Raw genomic sequence first — 19,630 nt, forward strand, 5'->3', positions numbered from 1 at the left:
CAGGATTTGGGAGAAGTGTTCTGAAAGAATGGTACCTCAGGACTGTAAAGCCCTTGTGATCTCTTGCAGCTGGTCTGGAAGTAGTTCTCAGCCCCTGACTTCCCTAAACCAGACCCAACCCTCAGGACTGGTTTTACAGTTTACTCTGTTTGGATTTGCCACCTCTAGCACTGGAGCTTCTCAGTTCCATTGTGACTCACCTTGTCCCGTATCACCATGCTGTTGCATGCTCTATTTAGAAAGGCTTAAGTTTTAACCTTTAGATCAAGACGAGAGATAGACTCCTACAATTAAACCAAACAGAAGTCTCGGTTCTGGTCTGTGCTTAACAGGTTTGCTCCCCCACATCCTCCAGCTGGAACTCTTTGATGTGCTCTTGCTTTTGAGGATTACTCAAGGACCGAGTATCATAATTTTCCAGGTGGCGCTCTCAATCCTGAGTGACTTCTGGTTCCAGCTTACAGTTCATTGAAGCTGAGTTTTGAGTCTAAATGTAAATGTTCTTGATGAATTTTCCTGGAACTTAACGGCTATTTCCTTTTATTTTCTACTCTGTAGGCTGGTTGACTCCTTCCCTGTTCAGTTTGTTTTGTCACTTTGTGCTGGGTAAACAAATGCATGTTAAAATATTATGTAAGACATTGATTGTATATATATTCTTCTAAGCTGCTCATCTGTGACGTATTTTGGACGTAATATAAAGACTGCATAAGATGATATTGACAAAGCTATTGTTGTTAAGTAACTTTGAACATTATGATGATACTTTAAGATTATTGGAACTGCTGATTGCAAGTAATAAGATGCATATGGTTATGCAGACTCTTGTCTTCTGCTGCGCAAGCAGATTGCTAAAGAGCTAATGGTTATTTTCTTTCCTTCTTACCTGAACAGCAAATGTTGTCCCTGTCTTAAGGTGGTCTTTCCATAATGGTTGGGTTTATTGCTTGCCTATTTGTGGACTTACCAGCTATGAAGCAGAAGCCTTTCTAACAGCAGTAGTCAGCGTGGCCACTGCACAGACATACTACGTAATGTACATAGTTCAGAATTGGACGCTCGGTTGACTGAATGTATTTTGACTATTACTTAGGGGATCCTTCTCCTACATAAACCCTGGAGATAACTTTGTGTATGGCAATATTGCATCCCAAAATACATATGTTTAAGTTACGGGATGCTGAAGGCAGAATGTTTTAAGTAGTGGAACTCCGTTCATTAAACTCCTTTCCAGGATAAGTCAGAATGAACCCAGCCGTGATCACTGACATCCTTTTCTTACAGTCGTTCCCTGTTCCGTTCCCCAGGTATGACGCTCACAAGTTAAAGCACAAGGTAGCGAATGAGTCCCTGAAGGTACAAGTGATAGGTTAAGCGATGCACTAGATATAAACGGTCTGAGTTCCTGCTTAGATTTTGTGACACTTGGACACCAAGTTGATGAATGTTTTGCAAATATATGTAGGAGAATGTGTGGCTATGGCTGCTGCTGCAGAATTACAAACAGTGCAGAGAAATGACTGAAGTAGAAATATCTTTCCAAAACTTCTAATTTCCAGTGAAAAATACCGGATTTTTTTTCAGGCTGCCAGGGTCCTGTAGGTTTTGGTTTTTTCCTGTGAAGTTCACTGCAGAGACTAGAATCCAGTGACTGAAGAGGCAGTTGAGTGCGAGTGTTCACATACCCCTGTAAGTCAGTCATTTGCAAAGCTCCTCGTGAGTTCAGTAGTCAACACCGGCGTAATAGGGCATAAAAAGACAAGCTGACTCCAGGGACTAGCTTCAGCCTCTTTTGTCAGAGGCCTCAGGCGGTGAGCAAGGATGGGTCGCTTTACTGGGCTGTCAGGTGGATTTCATTAGCTGCTTTGCAGAGAGGTGCTTTCTCTTCAGGTCACCCAAGATGATGGGTGATTGTTTCCTGGTGGGGTGAGGCATCGGGGAAAGCCATTCCCCCCCCCCCCCCCCCCCCGAGACTGGACTCCAGAGAGCACTAAGATCAAGGGAGTTTACCATGAAGAAGAATTTCAGCTGTTTTGCTTTTGACGATAAAACAGCTGTCGCAGTGCAGATGGTATATACCAGCTCCTAACCGAGGGATGTGCTGGTGCGACTGAAATGACAGAGAGCGCGGGACAGAATGTGCTAACAAGAGCTACTGGAGTGTTACGGAGAAGGATAAATCTCAACAGTTCTCATTGTGTTGATGGGGAATATCCTGGGGCAACTTTCTCACCTTTTGTTTTGTAGTTTCCCCTGCTAAATTAGGCTGAAACTTTTGAGTCTAAAACTTTTGGGAAAGAAAAACAAAACCGCGTGTGAGAATTCAGCCAGTTATCTTTCTGAACCACCGCTGTCTCAGCATGGACAGTGTTCTCCTGGTCACCTGGTGCTTGTGGGGGAGAAGCAAATGATGCTTCTCCTCAATTTCATGTTTTACCACATTCTCAGCTGATTCCAATTTGAGTTTCACTTTGACTGCTGAAGGGGAGACCAACACAAAAAAGAGTTTCTTCTACTGTTGAGTCTAATTCTCTGACTGATTTCAGTGCTTCACTGTAATGCACTGGTTAATGTTAAGGCTTTTTACTTTTCTACAGACATCTGAGGTTTCCTTGCTAAAAGCGTTGGTCCTTTCTTTTCTTTTCCCCCTATTAAGAACCCTCTGCTGTAGGGTTTTCCACGTGCTCTCTTCAAATTGCATGATCTTGGGTGGATGAGAACTGAGACTTGCTGTGACAGGCAGTGATTGTCTTTTCGCTGTCCATCTTCTGTCTTTGATCAAGTGAATATGTAATAAAGCTTCTCTTCCACTTGAATGCCTCAGAATTGCTTATCTAGAGGAAAATGGGAAGAGTAGCATCTTGTCAAGAGTAGCATCTTACTGTTTTTTCCCCTTCTCTATGCTAAGAGTCCTTCGCTTATGTCTTCCTCTGCAGATGGCCTGTCAGCAGTTTGCATCGTGGCTAATATGTGTCCTGCCTCACTGACATGCTTAAATGTGGGCTGGTCTTCACATTGTCTGCTGCAGCAGCCTTTCCTTTGGCTTTGTTTTGTCCCTGGTCTCCAGAATCTGAAAGCTTCTGCTGTTTCTTTTTTTCTTTTTTCTTTTTTAATCTGTCTATACTAAGACAGGCAAATTCTTTGTCCTCAGATTATTTGCTTTAGAGCAGTATTTCATTCTGTTTGTTGCTATGTATACATGGAAAGAAACTGACCTGTCCCCAAGGAAAGTACAGTCTAAACTGTAATAAACTATTTAACTTAGTCAAGGGATTAAAAAGACCGAGTATTATTAAGTCATGTTCCAGATCGGGTACTGAGTGACATGGAGAATGATGTGCTCAAATTTATCTAGTAAGATGACTAATTTCAGAGTTAACTTTAGTTATGTCTCCTTTGTTTTAAACTTCCAGGGCTGTGTTTAAGGAACAGTGAATGCATTGGAGCAAATTCTTTACCTAATGTCTGATACTGGCTCTGTGAACTGTGTGATGGTTGTTGCTGGAGGAACATGGAGGAGAGTGTTGCTAGCTAATTTCACTTCTTATTATTGCTCTACATTGGTTTTGGAGAGGGTAGACTGTGCTACAGATGCTGCAGTATTTTGCTCTTTATTGCAGGGAGTTCATGGAACAGCATGGTGAATTCTCTCCAGTCTGTATTTACATGCGAGATGAGGTAAGTCAGCAAAGTCGTCTTAACTGTCTCTTGTCCTTCTGTCCCTAAAAAATAAGAAAAACTCAGCTCTGCTTTCCAACCTGGAAAGTGTTTCTTTTGAACTTTCTTGAGAGGGGAAGTAGAAAAATGTTGGTCTTTTCAAAGCATGACGTGTCTGTATGGAAAAAAAGCTCTCTTGGAACGTAACCCTGAGCCGTTTAGACCTCTGAGCCCATAAAATGAGCTCAATGACCTGTTTGTGTTTTTCTTTCCAACTTCTTTTAAAGCTCGAGTCAAAACAGTGGTTTCATTTTAATAAATATTTGCTTTTCTCTGTGTTTTGATCTTTTGCTATTAATGTTTTGTTTAATATTTTGTATGTGCATATTACGGAATTTGCTCTCCCTAGCTGTCCCCTTCACTTCCCACTGACCTCTGTGGACAGATCATCTTTATTCTGGAACAGGTCATTACAAGCAGATGGGAGGTGTGTGTAATGAAATCGCTGTCTTTCAGCTCTGAGATGTTGCCTGTGATTTGACTTCTGACATAAAAATAATGCTTTGTTGAGGTCAGATCCGATTTTGGATATATGTATGGGACGGAAATATATGTAGGTCATCTTCCCTTGAGATCATTTAATAAGCAGTGAATTTGGTAAAGCGGTACAGGTAAATACAGATAGATTCAGGTCTCATTTCCAACTGCAGAAAGAGTGTGTGTTGAGCTGTTTCTGGTGCTGTGTGGTGTTTGTTTTGATACAGGCTTCTTTCTAGAAAGAGCACTTTAAATGCTCTCCCAGGTAGGCAGTTGCCATAATTACTTTCCTCTGGTTTTGTTGCAGATATCAGGAAAAGATGCCCTAGAGAAGACAACACTGAAGTCACTTGGCCTGACTGGAGGCAGTGCCATCATCAGGTTGGGAGGAGCAAAGTTTGGGCTCTTTATTTTTCCCTTCCGCTCTGGTGGTGAATTTGTTTTGTTTCAAATACCAAAAAAAAAAAAAAAAAAGGCACGAAAAAAGTTCAAAAAGACAAACATCGCGCCACTCAGTAATTATTGCATTTGCCTGTTTATCTGAAACTGCTGCCCAGATGTGCTTCCTGCAGCTGCAGATGCTGGCACTGGCCAGTCATGTGCAGATTAAAGGGGCTTGTTTGCTTCTTTCTTTTTTTTTCTTTTCCTTTTTTTTTTTTTTTTTCTGTGAGTGAAACAGACAATTCAAAGTTAAAAGTCTCTCTGAGAGGACAATCATCTGCCACTTCATTCTTCCCTGCTTTGGATTTCAGGCATTAAACTCCCAATCCCTGCAGTGCCTCCTGCTGACTGTTTGGGAGGGTGAGGTGAGGGACAGTGACAGCCTTTCTGTGATCTTCTAGCCAGTTCTTTGCAGTATATACAGAAGGCAGGAGTGATTAGAAGCTGTGCTTTACAACTGACTGCTGTTTTTTCCTGGAAGGCAGTTTTCTTCCTGTGAAGCGGGTAGTTCCTGTTCTGTTTTTTTTGCACAAACCCCAGACCTCCCACCCCTAACTTCAGAGCAACTGGAGCTTGTTCTTCGTGAGTGTCTAGCAGAAGCAGATCATTAAATTAGGGGTATATTTGAGTCTAGCTGTCTTCTTTGTGTCATGGTCACATTGAGAATGGGGAGGGCAGTACTGTTAGGATAAATTATTTTGTTTTTATTCCTTTTGGTGTCTTCTTTAAGAGTTGTCATGAAGAAACGCAGTTCATCTGGTCAGGAGGAAGCTGTGGGTGCCACGGTGCGGTGTAATGAGCTGACAGTGGGTCCGGGCTCTATTGAAGGAGCAGTGGATGTGCCCCTACCTCAAGCAAACACATTCCCAAAGGACTTGGACCACAGGGATGTGGCCATGTCTTTAAACAGCTGCACAGACAAGCAAGACTCGATTAGAGAATGTCATGCCAGCTTGGAGGAGCTGCAGCCTTCCTCAGAGCCTGAGTCTACCCCATTTGTCCCTTTTTTTGGAGATGGACAGCGTCTGGGGGACTCTTCTGTAGCTGTACCATCTTCTGGGTTAGATATGCCATCTTCAAAGCTGCCAACAACTTTTTCCAGCCCTGGAGGCCCTTCTAAGCCAAAGAAGTCTAAGAACAGTCAAGAACTGCAAAAGGAGCAAGAACAGGTAAGGGAAAATTTGTTTGCAATGAGGGCTTTTTTTATCCTGCCTTGCCCAAGGCTGAGCTCCTACAAGGAAAAAGATGTTTCCATATTTAAGACTTTTTCCCGTCATATAGGGTTAGGTGCCTTGGTGACATACAGTTCTGCCAAGAGTTCCGTAAGGAACTATTGCATTTTGGACAGTTTACTATAGGAAATATGGATGGGAATTTAAGAATTTGCTGCGCAGAGGCAAGCAAAGCTTTGAACCTTGAGGTATCCTTGATGAATGGTTCTAATGGAGGCAACACAACCGCATTAAAAGCACAGTCCAGAAAAGCCTCACTCTCTGTGCCTAAAATTCCATGCAGATTTCATTAACAAATGCACACTTTGTCACCTGAGCCCTGGGTACTTGTCCTTCTTTTAAAAATTGCTATCTGCTGTGTAGTTTTGCTAAAGATGAGCAGAGTTTGGTCAGACTTGTGTTTTATAATACCCTGAAGGTGCTTACTGCTTGTTGTGTCTGACTTCTCTCCCGGATCACGCAGAAGGTATAAGCTTGGTAGAGTTTTACATATGGAAAGGGATAACTTTTCTAGCTTGCTATAGGATTGTCCTAGGAGTAGAAGCGGTCTTAAAAGGTTTGTTGCAACTTGATCCCATGACTTCAAAGATCTGAGAAGATGGTCAGTTTCTAACTCTTAGGTTGTAAGGTGTGCTCAGATTTCTTGTCTGAGCCTTTCCGTGGAATGTGGAACTCCATAGTAAAGCTATTGTAAAAGCAGTATCCCATGCTGGTAGTTGTTAACATCTGCTTCCTCAGAGTTCCTTCTACCTGTGGTCACTCTGTCTTACAGTTTAACTCTTCCGGTGATGCATGTGGTAGAATGTAAAGGGGTATAGATCTAGGAAAGGAATTTTTCAGCTACAATTGCATCGTACTTGCCAAGAGTTCGATAGTTGGAAAAAAACCAGGTCTGGACCTCTTCCTTTCAGTCTAGTCCCATCCCTTCTGTGAGTCTTAATTTTCTTAGTATTGCAGATGAAGCAGAAACCTTCCATCCTTTGCCTTCTCTATTTCTCCTTGAGTATAAAAGTGTCTTCTGTCTTGCTTTAAAATATCCTGCTTCTTAAATAAAAGTTTACCTTTCTCTAACCCTCTTCCCAGAAAGACAAACTGCACCTCTGTCATCATTGTTGGTGTCTCTGAAGTAAAACTGTATTGGTTAAAATTAAAAATGCTTTAGCCCATGTAGAGATACCAGAACTGATGGCTCAAGTGTGCTGTGATGCCATCACAGGATGACCCTTGAACGACGTTAAGTATGCTTTCTGTAGGGCAGCTGTATGGAATTGAGTGCCTTCAGCAAGGTTGGATATGTCTGGCAAGCAGTGTAAAATGAAGTACAGGAGGCATTAAATTTATAACTTAATCCACAATATTGCGCATTGGGAGTTTCACATCCTGGACTCTCTGTGAGCGGCTCTTTCCCTTGCCCCTTCGCTGCACACATCATCACTAGGGCTGGCTTTAGCGTTCAGAGATCCCCTTCTTTGTTTCCCACTCTTCAGTACCTCTGAGAATTGGAGTTTTGTGTTTGTCTCTGCTTCTGATCCAGCCACGGGATTCAACAGTGGAAAGCCATAAGTAGAAAGAAGGGGTGCCTGATGAGGTTCAAAGCGAGCTCGATCCAGGAGGAATTTAGTGAGACTATGTGTATGCTCTCACGTTGATGTAGAGATTGTACCTTGGTTGACTTTTTTGTGGTTGCAGTCCATTCTTTATGAGTTTCTGCATTGTTTAGGAGCAGAAGCCAGACCCTGGAAGGACTCCGGAGCAGTTAGCAAATGTAGCAGAAAGAGGCCGTGCCAACCCAGTGGTGAATATTTCAGTATATTAGAAACATGTTTGGGTCTATGTAATCAATGTTATTTAACCCTTTGGAACAGACCCTGAGCATGGAGAAGTGAACAGCAGGCTGGGTGATTTGTCCAGTCTAATGTGTTGCTTGCTTCAATCACACTCTCACCTATGAGGGATTTGGAAAGGAGGAGTTTCAATTGTGTCTGAAAAGGAAGGAAGGAAGAATTGCGAGGGTTTGTGGTGGCATTCTTCACCAGGCCCGTTGTCTGCACTTCTCCCTATGCTGGCTGGAGAGACAGAACTCAGTTTATCATTTTACTGGCTACAGCTTAGTGTGAAGTTGTATTGTTGGGCACAGAGCTGAACAGCGGTGGCCTAAGGACTCTCACGATCCGGCATCTTTCTCAGAATTGCAGTCCAGTTCAAACCACTCAGAGGCACTTCTGGAGCCAGCCGCCCTTCCAGTTTGAGAGCAGCTTTGGAAGCAGCTGCAGATTCTGTTGGGGGGGTTCTGCCCTTGTGTTAAACAGCATGTGATTTTGACTGCTGCTTTCAAGCCCTTTGATCTCTGGTGCTTTTGCTGCTGATTGATTACATTTTGTTCCCTCCTCCATTCCTGCCATCCTCTGCTCTCCTTGCTCTCAGCTGCAACAGCAGAGCAGGGCTAGCCACATGGCATCTGCTTTTTGTCCCTTTTCAGTCCTGAGGAAAAAACCCAAAACAAAACAAATTATTTTTAAACATCAAAGGTCCATTTTTGTAAAAGAATCTTCCCATTAATGCTTTGCCTGTGTGTGGTTTTTGAAGCTGAAGAAAGAGGCTGGATAAAATCTGTGCCGGCGTCCCTTCGTTTCTTGGGCTAAAGATGGTTTACAGACAGCTGCACGCTGACTTTGATGTCAGAACATTAATTATTAGAAGGTAACTTTACACCAGATTCCCCATGAGATTAGAGCTTCCTGAGGTGGTGGGGAGGAGGTGGGTCTCCAGGGAGGGCTTGCTGCTGTGGAAAGCACAATAGCCACTGCTTCACTTAAAATGAAATAAGTTTTCCTCAGCTTACCTGCTTACTGAAGTCCGGGGTGGTGACCATAGAGTGAACTGCGTTCTTCTTGGCACCTGGCTTTATCACATAGACTGCAGTTACGTAGACTGCCTAGTAGATGCTGCTGTGAATAGATGGCTTCAGCCTACTGGTGAAAAGTGCCTAACATCTCAATTTTGGTGGTAGAAGTAGAGACTTTGAAGAATGAAGTTGACAAACTGTAACGCAGCATCTTTGGCTCCTGAAAGGGTATCGCTGACAGACGTATGACAGCAAAAGGCACAGCTTGCCTTCCTCCAGAGTTACCTAATGGAAGGCAGAAACTGCCGTATGGTGGCCATTTAGTATTACAGAAGATGGTTACCTTTTGTCACGGTTGCAGAAAACACTCGTTGCATAGAGGACTGGGAAGCAAGTTGGTGTACCTGGTAGCCTCCTTTTTGCAAATTGCCGCGGGAAGGTAGTTCTTGGATTCTATCTGCGCTTTGGGATTGTTGGCAACGCATTAAAATAAGGCTGTATTGGGAGTTGGAATTGGAATACCTCAGTAAGCAAATGGTAATGGATGAAGAAAGAGTAACAGAACAATGGCTGGACTCTGGGGAAAGAGAGAATTGGTAGAGCAACAGGAATGGATACCTCTTCCTCTCTGAAGAGCGTTTCTTATGTCTGTAAGGAGGCGAGATGTATGGTTGATTCCATGGGGTGTTAAATACATGGCAGAAGAGATATTATGATATTGTTATGATGTGGCAGTCTTTGCATCCTCAGCGGCGAAATGATGATGTCGTCTGTTGCTAAGCAGTGCTTAGTAGACACCTTGTGCTGCCCTTCTCTGATCAGACCCTGTTGCACTGTTCCGGAATTGAGTTGCAGAAACTCTGAGTCAGACCACCTAAATTATGTGTCACAAAGCCTCACTCATTACAGCTCTCTCCAGAGGTCTTACTCTGTTACTGGGGGTTAGCTGAAAATTTAATATTAGGGAATTTTTACTCTAATTGTGTATTTTTGCGGTCTTGTTAGACATGCACAAATCTGCTCCTTCTTCTCTGCAGAAAAGTATGTTTCTTCATGTTAAGTAGTAGCCAAGTAATGTGTTTTGGTTTGGAAGTTAACATATTCAGCACTGGCTGGGGAAACAGGTAAAATTATAGACTTAGGAGCTAAAAGGTAGCCGTGTGTCTGTGTGGGGCCAGTACAGGTATCCTGTGGAGAATTCAACGGGGACATCTTGGCTGGATGCAAGTTGGAGGTCCAGAATAGGGCGTTTATGTCTGCGAAGTAGTAGATCTTGTATCACAGCACGTAGGTAGTTCTGGCAGGCTGGGGAATGGCTCTCGAGGGGAAGTTGCTGACCGCCCGTTTGCGGTACCTTGTTGGCAATGGAGACCCATTTGTTTGAATGAAGGTGTCTGGAAAGCGATGCTTGAGTGACAGTTCTAACATAGAGCGGTCTGGAGCAGTGAACACACAGCGAGGAAGAGGGCTGGACCCTTAGGACTGGGATACATGTCTGCCTTCTGCTGTCTCGTGATTTCTGATGTCTTGGCTGAAGTCTTTAGCTACTGCTGTGCTTTGGGCAGTGACTGATGCTTTCCCTGTGGAATCCTGTTACTGTTTAGCTAAAGTACTTGCTAGATCCAATACTAAATGGTAAGTTTAGGATGTGCTAATGCAGACATTGGAATTCTCTCCATCGTATCCCAGCATGCCATAGGGTATGCCTACTCAGACTCTTGGGTTTTGGGGTTTTTTTTGAAGGAGAAGTCTATTTTCAGTATGTGTGTGTTTAGAATGAAATGAAACTCAGGCCTGTTTGAGGAGATTGAAGCATACCTGATTATTGGGGAGGCCTGATTAATTCTCCTCTGGCCTCTGACGTCGATCTGACCTGACCAGACCAGCCGCTGGCAGCAGTTAGGACCGTTGTGCAACAGGCCCTTTCCCAGAGGGTGGCTCTGCACGCTCAGGATCGCTCCTGCAGCCCTGCAGCGCTGGGCATTCCTCCCCCTGAGCCCCGGGAAAGCTGCAATCAGGCTCCTTCACCCGCTAGTTAGAGCTGACCCTGCTCAACTTTCTAAAAGTAGCCAAGGGTCCCACCCACATAACCTCGCTCTTTTAATTTCTCAAATTACCCTTTAGTGCCCACAAGCAGAGTGAACATTGCCTTGTAATTTGCGTTGTCGCTTTTGACAATTGAGGGAGACTCCTGTTCCCAAGGGGCCTGTGCCTGGGGGAAGGGAGAATGGATGGAACAGATGGAGGGAGGACATTTGGGCATTAATTAGGATTGGAAAGAGTATATGAGGGAATAAGGGGAGAAGAAATGGGCATCAGGTTTGTTTGTAGAGCCTAGAGCTGTGTTAGGCTGGCAGCTGGCTGTAAAGAAATTCTGTATTAACTATCAGAGTTTTTGTTCTCGTGGGGCTCTTCAGTCACAGACTGCTTCCCCCTGCATCTCCTGTAGCCTGCAGTACACTGTTCTGTTTGCTTTCAAGCTTTGTGCTTTTATGCATTTCTGTGATTTAAAAAGTTTGAATTGTTCAAGAGCCAATAGGTGTAACTGACTCTTGCGTGTTTGACTCCGGTAGTGGTTAACATTCACATACCGCCACAGTGCTGCTTTTGATGTAAGGGATAGTAGCCAGTATCTAACCTGTTCTAAATTGGGAGGGTACATAATGTCCTTCTCCCTTCAGAGACAGCGATGCTGTTTGTCTAATAGGTTGGGGGCTTGGTTTGTTTTTTTGGGGGGGTTATGGGTATTGGTGTTGGGTTTTGGTTTTTTTGTTTTGTTTTTGTTTTTTTTTTAATAACTGCAACCACAGTTACAGGCCAGGGCACAATTGTGCTGAAAGGTTTGCCATCATGATATCCAGCTCCCAGTTGTGGGCTCTGGAGGCATGGGGAGCAGAGCGGCCAGGCTGCCTGTGCCCTGCTGTGCAGGTGAGAGGGGTATCTTGGCTGTTTGAGGTCTGTGTGCTGCTCAAATAGCCCATCCTCAGCAGCTGGGGTGTAGGGAAAGTTGCCAATAAATGTATTAAGTACCTTTATTGCAGCTAATTCATACAGTGAACTGCTCCCCTCGCATCTGTCTGCTTTGCCTGCAACAAAGGCTGATTTCAGCGCTAAGTACTTTGTAAGTGCAAACCAAAAGGGTTTTCACTGTCTAAGGGATCTTTCTGCACACCAGAAGCCAGGTTAAAAATTTTAAATGCCTGCAATGAAACCTACAATGGCTCAGTTCAGAGAACTTAACAGGTCAAAAATTACCTTACCCCTAAAGAAAGGATTGTTCTCTAGAGTAAGAAGAAATGGAGTGAGCCCTGTTTGGGAACTAGTGCTGTTGGCTCTGTGGCAGGAGAATGTGAGGCGAAGAGAACAGAAGACACAATGCGAGCCAGGAGTGCATGGCAGATGAAAAACTTAAAAGGGCAGTTTATAGTCTGTAGTATGAAGAGTAGCACCTGTGTAACCTGCCTGTAGAATGGTAAGGAAGTGATTACATACTGAGAGGGGTTTGGGGTAGAGCAGAGAGAGGTAGGTGATGGTTTGGGGACAGGAGTAATTTCTGAGTACTTATAACAAACTTGTAACTAGCTAGAAGTATGGTTCAGCTGCAAAAAGTCATGGTATTGTAAGTGAAGAGTTCCACAGGCACTCCCTGGCAAGGAGTCATCTCTCCTTACGTTAGATGACTGCTGAAGTTATTACCCTGGGCTTCCCATACTGACAGTGGAGAGCAGCTAACTGCTAGGGCATGACTCATCTGACAATATAGATTCCTGCTGCTTGTTGGGAGGAGTTGTGCCCCAAGCTCTATCAACTATAAAAAACGACAACACTGACAACCTCTGTATTGTTAGTCTGATTAGTCTAACCTCTATTGTTAATCTCTGTTAGTTAGTGACATGAATTCCACACTAGTGACTGTATTTCAGTTTGCAAATACTGTCCTTTTACTTTTTTCAGGAACTTTATAGCATAAGCAAAGCAATGCATTTAAGACTAATCAAAGCTCATTTTTATTCTATAGCTTATAGAACGAGAGCCACTTGTATGTCACCTAGACCTACTAGAACCACTTCCTTCTGGCCCAGAAGAGCTTCCTGATGAGTTTTTTGAAGTCACAGTGGATGATGTACGGAAACGTTTGGCACAGCTGCAGAGTGAGAGGTAAATTCCCTTTCTGCTGGCAACTGAGATTGCTCCATACCCTTTTGTTGAGCCTATGCACCTATAGCTGGCTGTGATCCCTGGGTAAAGGGTTGTAGATAAGTTACTGGGTGTGGAATTAATTAATGATAAGCACTGGAGGTCTCTGCCTTTTATGCCATTTGAGTTCAAGGGTTACGTCATGTTTCTGTGACAACCTATGTTTTTGTGTGACTCAGTCGAGCATTTGTGCATGGGATAGTGGTTTCATGTGGATGTTGAAAATTTAGTCATTAAGTGTCTGTGATACCTATGTGGTGATAAGTTTATCTGAGAACCTCAAGCTAATCAGGGATGGGCCCTCACTGAGAAAGGATTAAGAGAAAGATTCCTTCCCGTATTCTGCATTTCAGGGAGTTCTTCAAAGCCTCTTAACACCCTGCCTCTTCTTCTTTCTTTCCTTCTCCCTTCCTCTGAAGGAGAAGCCACTGCCTTTGTAATTAGATGTGCTCTTATTTGCTAGAGGACCAAAGCAGTGATGGTGAGCTCCTGTTATCTGTTTTGATCTGACTTCACATTAACTATTAGGAATTAAATGGATGGAATTTTTAACTTGTGATGGACAAATATATGAACGCAATGATCCAGCTTCATAAGAATAACTCCCACTAACTGCAATAGTAGCTGATAGTATTTTCAGCCAGTAAGAAACACCTTGTATTTTAAGTAACAGAATTAACCTTTTATTAGACCTCATCAGAAAAGACCAACTTTGAGACATTACCCAGATGAAAATAAAGCAAAAGCAAAATCAAACTTAGCCACAAATCACGACACGAGAACATTTGGAACAAAGAGGGGGAAGAAGCATAGGAAGCTGGACTAACTATGCATCTCGCTGTTAAAGTAGCTTGCTGTCAAATATTCATGGTTTTGTTGTACTTTTATTCCAGTTCTGAACTAAAAACTCAGATTAAGATAAACCAACCTCCCTATCACAACAGCATTTTGTTGTCTCCTTAAAGAAATTAATTTCATGAATGCATTTAGTTTCAAGTGGATCATAACATTCCTTTAAACATTACAAGCATTCTCTGAGACCATGGGACAGCCTACTTTACACTGTAACCAAGTCTGAGTTGAACTTTTTACTTAGAGCTGATTTTTTTCCCCACAGGCCTCTGAAATCCACATGAGTACACAGATTGGCCTGAAAATTGCTCTGCCACTTGTGGGTCTGGAGTATTTAGTGGTACAAATGTAGGATCATTTGGTTGGGGGTTACTGGAATACAACCCCCCTCAAAAAAAGACCTAATTTCCAAATTTGCTGATGTCTGTAATCCCTCTTCCCCTCACAGCCAGGGATAAAAATAAGGCAAGTTACACGTGAAACTGGTACCAGTTGGCTTCTGATCTCAACTGGTGAATCTTAACAAAAACTAGCTGCATACAATGCAATATTTTAAATGAGAATTTAATTCTGACTTCAGGAAGAGCTGAGAATTAGTATGAATCAGCAATTGGTACACAAAGAAGGAATGGAGCGGGTTAGTTTCACATATGCTTTTCAGGTTGTGAGTTGGCGCTTTCAGAGCATCTTGGAACGTGGTGTACCAGCTGGCAGTTCTGGGTACAGTTGGTGAAGTAAGACTGTAGTTTGTTCAGCAGCTGTTCCTGAGGCATCTTGATGATTCTTAAAAATAAAAAGAGATCCTTCAAACTGTATAGGTGTAAGAGATGAACTTACATTTGTTTGCAGAATTACATGATCAAATGTTTCACCAAAATCTAGCCTAGTAAACTGGTTATTCAGAATTAAGTGCAAACAAGGAAAAGGGACTAAAGCTGAACATGGGATCTGTAGGATCTAAGCTTATTTCTATAGTTACAGGAAAATATATGATCATTTTCTTGAATTCATTGTTTCATCTTAAATACAGGTAGATTTTTTTTGCACCCACTACTCCTTTTAAAACACCAGTCTACAATGCCGGCTCTTGAATGGTCTGAAACTTCGCACGTCTGTTTTCTTTCCCTGTTGCTAATTAATACCCATTAATTTCTTGTGCCAGCATTGTTTTTCAGCTTCAGTAGCTCTTCTCCCTCTCTGGAGTAATCACGTCCAACTTCAGTCTCTGTTTTATTGGATTAACAAGTCCCAGGTTAAGCGCTTTAAGTTCCCAAGTTAAGTGCTTCTTGAGTAGTCAAAGCGAACATTCCTCTGCTCTTCTTAGTATCTTTTCTGGCATCTGCTATGGTGAACTTATTTTTAAACTTGTACAAGAAAAGTAATTTTATGCAGTATTGTTGCTGATGCTCAGTAGTTCCATATATGAGATTTCAGGGTGGGAACCAAAGGAGGTGGAGAAAATGCTGTGAGGGACACATGGAACAGTTGAGCAATTCTCATCAGCCCGCTTGGACTTTTCGCTTTCTTAATACAATAAAAACACTTCTTAGAACTACAAAAATGACAGCTTGTCTTCTTCCCATGTATCTAGGAAACGCCTCGAAGAAGCTCCACTGATGACAAAATCTTTGAGGGAGGCTCAGGTGAAGGAGAAGTTAGAGCGTTACCCAAAGGTAGCCTTTGTTCTTTTTCCAGTCCCTCTGGTCCAGACTTGGGGATTGCATAACTTTGGGAATCAGTTGTGATCAACAGGATCTTGAGCTACTTATAGGAAGACTTTTCAAATTCCTGTCCCTGTTAATTGTTTGTGGGACTTGCATAACAGTTGTACCGTGTAAAATCAGCTGGCCTGTAATGATATGGTTGAGTGTTGGGCAATATAGCTCTTTTTATTTTGTTCCAGATGTTTCAAAACCATTATGTTCTGCACACATCCGTCTGTATGACTTAGCTTTCCTATCTGCCTCTCCTCTGTAGACTCCTATATTTTGATAGTATCTCATTACAAGTTAAATAATTAGGTGTTACAGATTGGAGATATCTTACTCTGTAAATATGATCCTAATGCAGTTTTTGTCTTTGGTGATTTATTGAAAAAAAATTAAGAGATTAAGTTCCCAAGTTAAGTGCTTTCCGACCAATGCTGGAAATAGGATGGTACGAGTTACTTCAGACGTATGGCAGGAGGATTCCTGCTGCTATGGACGCTTCAGGATACTGGTACACTGTCTGTACCTGTCCATGAGTGACTTTCTGCTTTGTGCATCACTTAGCACAGGGAGCTCCCACTCTTTGAATAAGTGCTGCTGCATTGTACATCGTACTGTTTCTATAGATCAGCCTTTGAAAGCCAGACAGCCCATGTTCTCTAAGGAGCTGCACAGTAATTGTTACCCAGTATGCTATTCTACCCCTGTAGAGTAAATATCTCAAATCTCCCCATTTAAAAAAAAAAACTAGCTCACAAATTCTAAGCCAAGGACAGGTGTTACAGGACAGCCATAAACAATTGACCTAATGTGCTTTGCCTCTGACTTAGGTGGTGTTGAGAGTCCATTTTCCAGACCGTCATGTTCTACAGGGATTCTTCCGTCCTAGTGAAACTGGTAAGAGCAATCTCCACTTCAGTCTGTGTAGCTGCAGCTAAGCCCTCACATCATTGATTAGTTGCATGACAAAAGAGAGTGGCTCTGGACAGATCTTTCTGCTGTCCAGGGAAGTAATACTGCTCTGGAAAAGCACCAGTAGCTAGTTACACTGTCCTTATAGGGCCCCTGAACGCGATGAGAAAAGGGTCTGGGGTAATTAACTTAGTTAAGGGGAACTTATTTCCAGGATTACTTGATGGAGACTGTCAGGCCACTTGATGGCAAAGTATTTGCGCTCAGGAAACTGTCCCACTTGATATCCCATTGTTTGTGCCCAAATGGTATGTTACTGAGATGAGTTTGGACGCTTCCTCTATGTTAAAGCTTAAAAAGTTTTGGGAGAAAAACAACACACCCCCCCAATCCAAAACAAAACCAAAACATCAGGAAGAAGAAAAAGAAGCTGTAATAACAGGGGATGAACCTTTCTGCCTCCCTCCGTTCACAAAAGGCGGTCAGACCATACACCATGTAGCTCTTACTGTTGTTAATTGAGGTCCTCTTATTCTCAGCTGGCACTGATGGTTACCCACACAATTTTTTTGATACTTTTTTATGGAACAAGAGGTAATAACTAGTTATCAGAGTCTCACCTGGCTGGTCTCTGCAAATCTTGCAGCTTTTATTGGATTTCCTAGGAAGAACTTCACTGGCATCCTTAGATTTTGCTAAGGCACCAGCATGTCTAAGTGGTTTTTTCTTTCTTCCTGCCCCCCCCCCCCCCCCCCCCCCCGATATTTGTAATAAGTAACAGTGTTCTTTTGAAGAGAAGGCAATCTGCAGATGTTGTAGAGGGGAGTTCTGCTGGTGCAGGTTAGCCTTTTTGCCCAGCATCTGAAGAAACAAATGTAATTCAGCAAACCTTTCTCTCCTTTTTTCACAGTTGGCATTTTGAGAGACTTTGTAAGAAGCCACCTTGCAGATGCAGACTTACCATTTTACTTGTGTGAGTGTGCTGTTGGTAATGTTTGGCCTTACTTTACAAAGCCTGTTCCTAGCTGTGGTGCATATGGGATCTTGTGATGCCATGAGGTATGACCTGGGGAGGAATTCCTTCCCTAAATACAGCCTCAGAGTGTAAAGAAGGTGTAACCTGCTCACTTAACCACATTATGCTTCTGCCCTCATAAGAAGCCTGTGTGGGCAGTGTGAATGTGTCACTCCTTTAAAGAGCTGTAATTCCTCCCATACCTGCTGTATTTATTGTTTTGGTTGCTGGGTGGTCCTGTTTTGTAACTTGTTTTTTAACTTCAGTTATTGCACCTCCCAGAATCATCTTGAACGATGAAAGTTTGACACTCTTTGAGGTAAGGACTCACATGTGTGCTCTGTGATTCTCTCTGACTTGCTGCTCCCCTTCACCCCACCATATGCTTTAGCTACTTTTAAAAGAAGCTATATAATGTTGTGATCCCTGTAGATTTCTGCTTAGCCAAGACTAATGGAACCAGGTGTTTTGGAGCACAAGCTCTTCACCAGAAGAGGTCCACCTTGTGCAACAATATGCGCTGGCATGTTGTGGCAGGGTTTGGGGGTCGCATTGTTTCATACATACGCTCAGTGCCTTACGGAGTCTGAACGGTCTTTAACCTTGAAACGTTATTGCAAGAGCTGAGCTAAGGTGAAATTGCTCTATCTGTAGTTGGACTAGTATAGTAGGAGATGTGACACTGGATTTGGATAGGTAACTGTTTTCAGTTTCTACAGCAGGAGCTAGAGGCCATAGTAGACAAAAAAATCTGACCTTTTTGATAATCACTATGTGAGAATTTATTTTAAGCCAGCTTGTACATTGAGGAATATGTACTCTCTACGTGTAACTTTTCTCAAAGGCTGAAATTTAGTTTTTCAAATCCACATTGGGGGAGGTTTTTTGCAAATGCCGCATAAGGTGGTCTTGAAGTCTCTGGCCAGAGACTCTTTGGCTGTGTAAATCACACACGTGTTAAGAGACTGATCGAGTGATTTTGCCAGTGACTTTGCCCTAAACTCACCATGTTTAAATTGTGCTGTCATTCAGGGAGAGGAATAGAGAAAGGAACCTTTCAGGCAGCGTGGTGAATTAGGTAGGGATTAGCATGCCTCTGAAGTTGTTTGTAATGGAGCTTTCCAAATTCCACAACTTCCTGACCAGCCCACGTGAAGAGATACACGTGCGGCTGCTTTTGGACTAGTGAATGTTCAGGGGACCAAAGTGTGGATTTCTCTGTTCACAGTGGGAAGTCTCTCCCCTTCCTAATACCTCATTAAGACTTCTTTGCTGAAATTTGAAGTTTTGGGAGTGGTTTTGTTGGTTGGAGTTCCTTGTATTGTCACCATGCCTGTGACAGGTTTCGCTTCCTAGGGAGTGCTGAGCCTCTCGGGGATCGCAGCCCTGTTTGGTTCTGTGGTTCAGGAGTTGCTGTGCAGTAGCTCTTGGCCTCCACCCAGCTTCACAGCCCAAGGACTGCTCTGTTTCTATCAGCCCTCCTGCTCTCTGCTTGACCATGGCCTCTGTTCGAATGTGCAGTGCGCATGGCTGTGCCTCTCCCACCGACAGGAATGGGACAGTGTATGTGTTGGTAAGACATAATGTCATCGTGGGTGGGGAGAACAATGATTTGTCTTTTCAAAGCCATTTTGTATATTTTAATAATACCGAAAATACCAGTGGAAAGTGCTTTGTGTCTTTGAGCCAGGAGATTTTGCCATTTGGGCATGAAGGCAGTTCTCCCAGCTTCCTCTGACTTGTGCCATCTCACCCACGTCTGCCACCCAAAGCACTGTCTGAAAGCACAGATGGTAACCATGATGGGAAAGGCAAAGGACAAATCTTGTCTTCAGATTTCTGAGAAATCCCATGAAGGGGAAACTGGCTATGGTTGCATTGCTAGTGATATATTTGGAAAACATTCAGAGGAACAGCAGATAGTAAAAAAATGTCCTGCACTTGTTTGCAGTTCAGAGGCAAGGGAAGCAGCCGTGGAGCTGTGACTAGCAGAGACTGGTCTGACATGGCACATGCACGCTGCTCTCGGCCTTTCTCTGTGTCTTAATTTTCCTTTCCTTTTTTTGTCCTAAGCTGTCATGTCTGAGCACATCCCTCACCTAAAGTTCCTTTACGCACATTTTCTAACAAGCTTTCCGGAAAGCTTTTTTCATCATTCCAAAGCATGGTCTCTCTGCAGCTCTCACCAACAGAGGTCTCCTGCATAAAATGGGTGTTTTTCTGTCTTTTTCTA

At 43.1% G+C, this 19,630-nt stretch overlaps 1 protein-coding gene across 2 annotated transcripts in view; it reads left to right on the plus strand.

The window, feature by feature from the left end:
• Window positions 1-19,630, plus strand: part of ASPSCR1 (ASPSCR1 tether for SLC2A4, UBX domain containing) — a 50,190-nt gene that overhangs the window by 10,323 nt on the left and 20,237 nt on the right. For both annotated transcript variants that reach the window (XM_087751196.1, XM_087751195.1), the window contains exons 5-12: window positions 3,621-3,678; window positions 4,502-4,575; window positions 5,366-5,804; window positions 12,731-12,870; window positions 15,353-15,434; window positions 16,301-16,367; window positions 17,293-17,355; window positions 17,664-17,716. In XM_087751196.1, the coding sequence (XP_087607322.1) occupies window positions 3,621-3,678; window positions 4,502-4,575; window positions 5,366-5,804; window positions 12,731-12,870; window positions 15,353-15,434; window positions 16,301-16,367; window positions 17,293-17,355; window positions 17,664-17,716 (976 nt within the window). The remainder of the gene's footprint in view (window positions 1-3,620; window positions 3,679-4,501; window positions 4,576-5,365; window positions 5,805-12,730; window positions 12,871-15,352; window positions 15,435-16,300; window positions 16,368-17,292; window positions 17,356-17,663; window positions 17,717-19,630) is intronic.

This window comes from Nipponia nippon, unplaced genomic scaffold, assembly GCF_047370975.1.
Source record: "Nipponia nippon isolate SJK-2023a ecotype South Korea unplaced genomic scaffold, ASM4737097v1 scaffold_14, whole genome shotgun sequence".
Lineage (NCBI taxonomy): Eukaryota > Metazoa > Chordata > Aves > Pelecaniformes > Threskiornithidae > Nipponia > Nipponia nippon.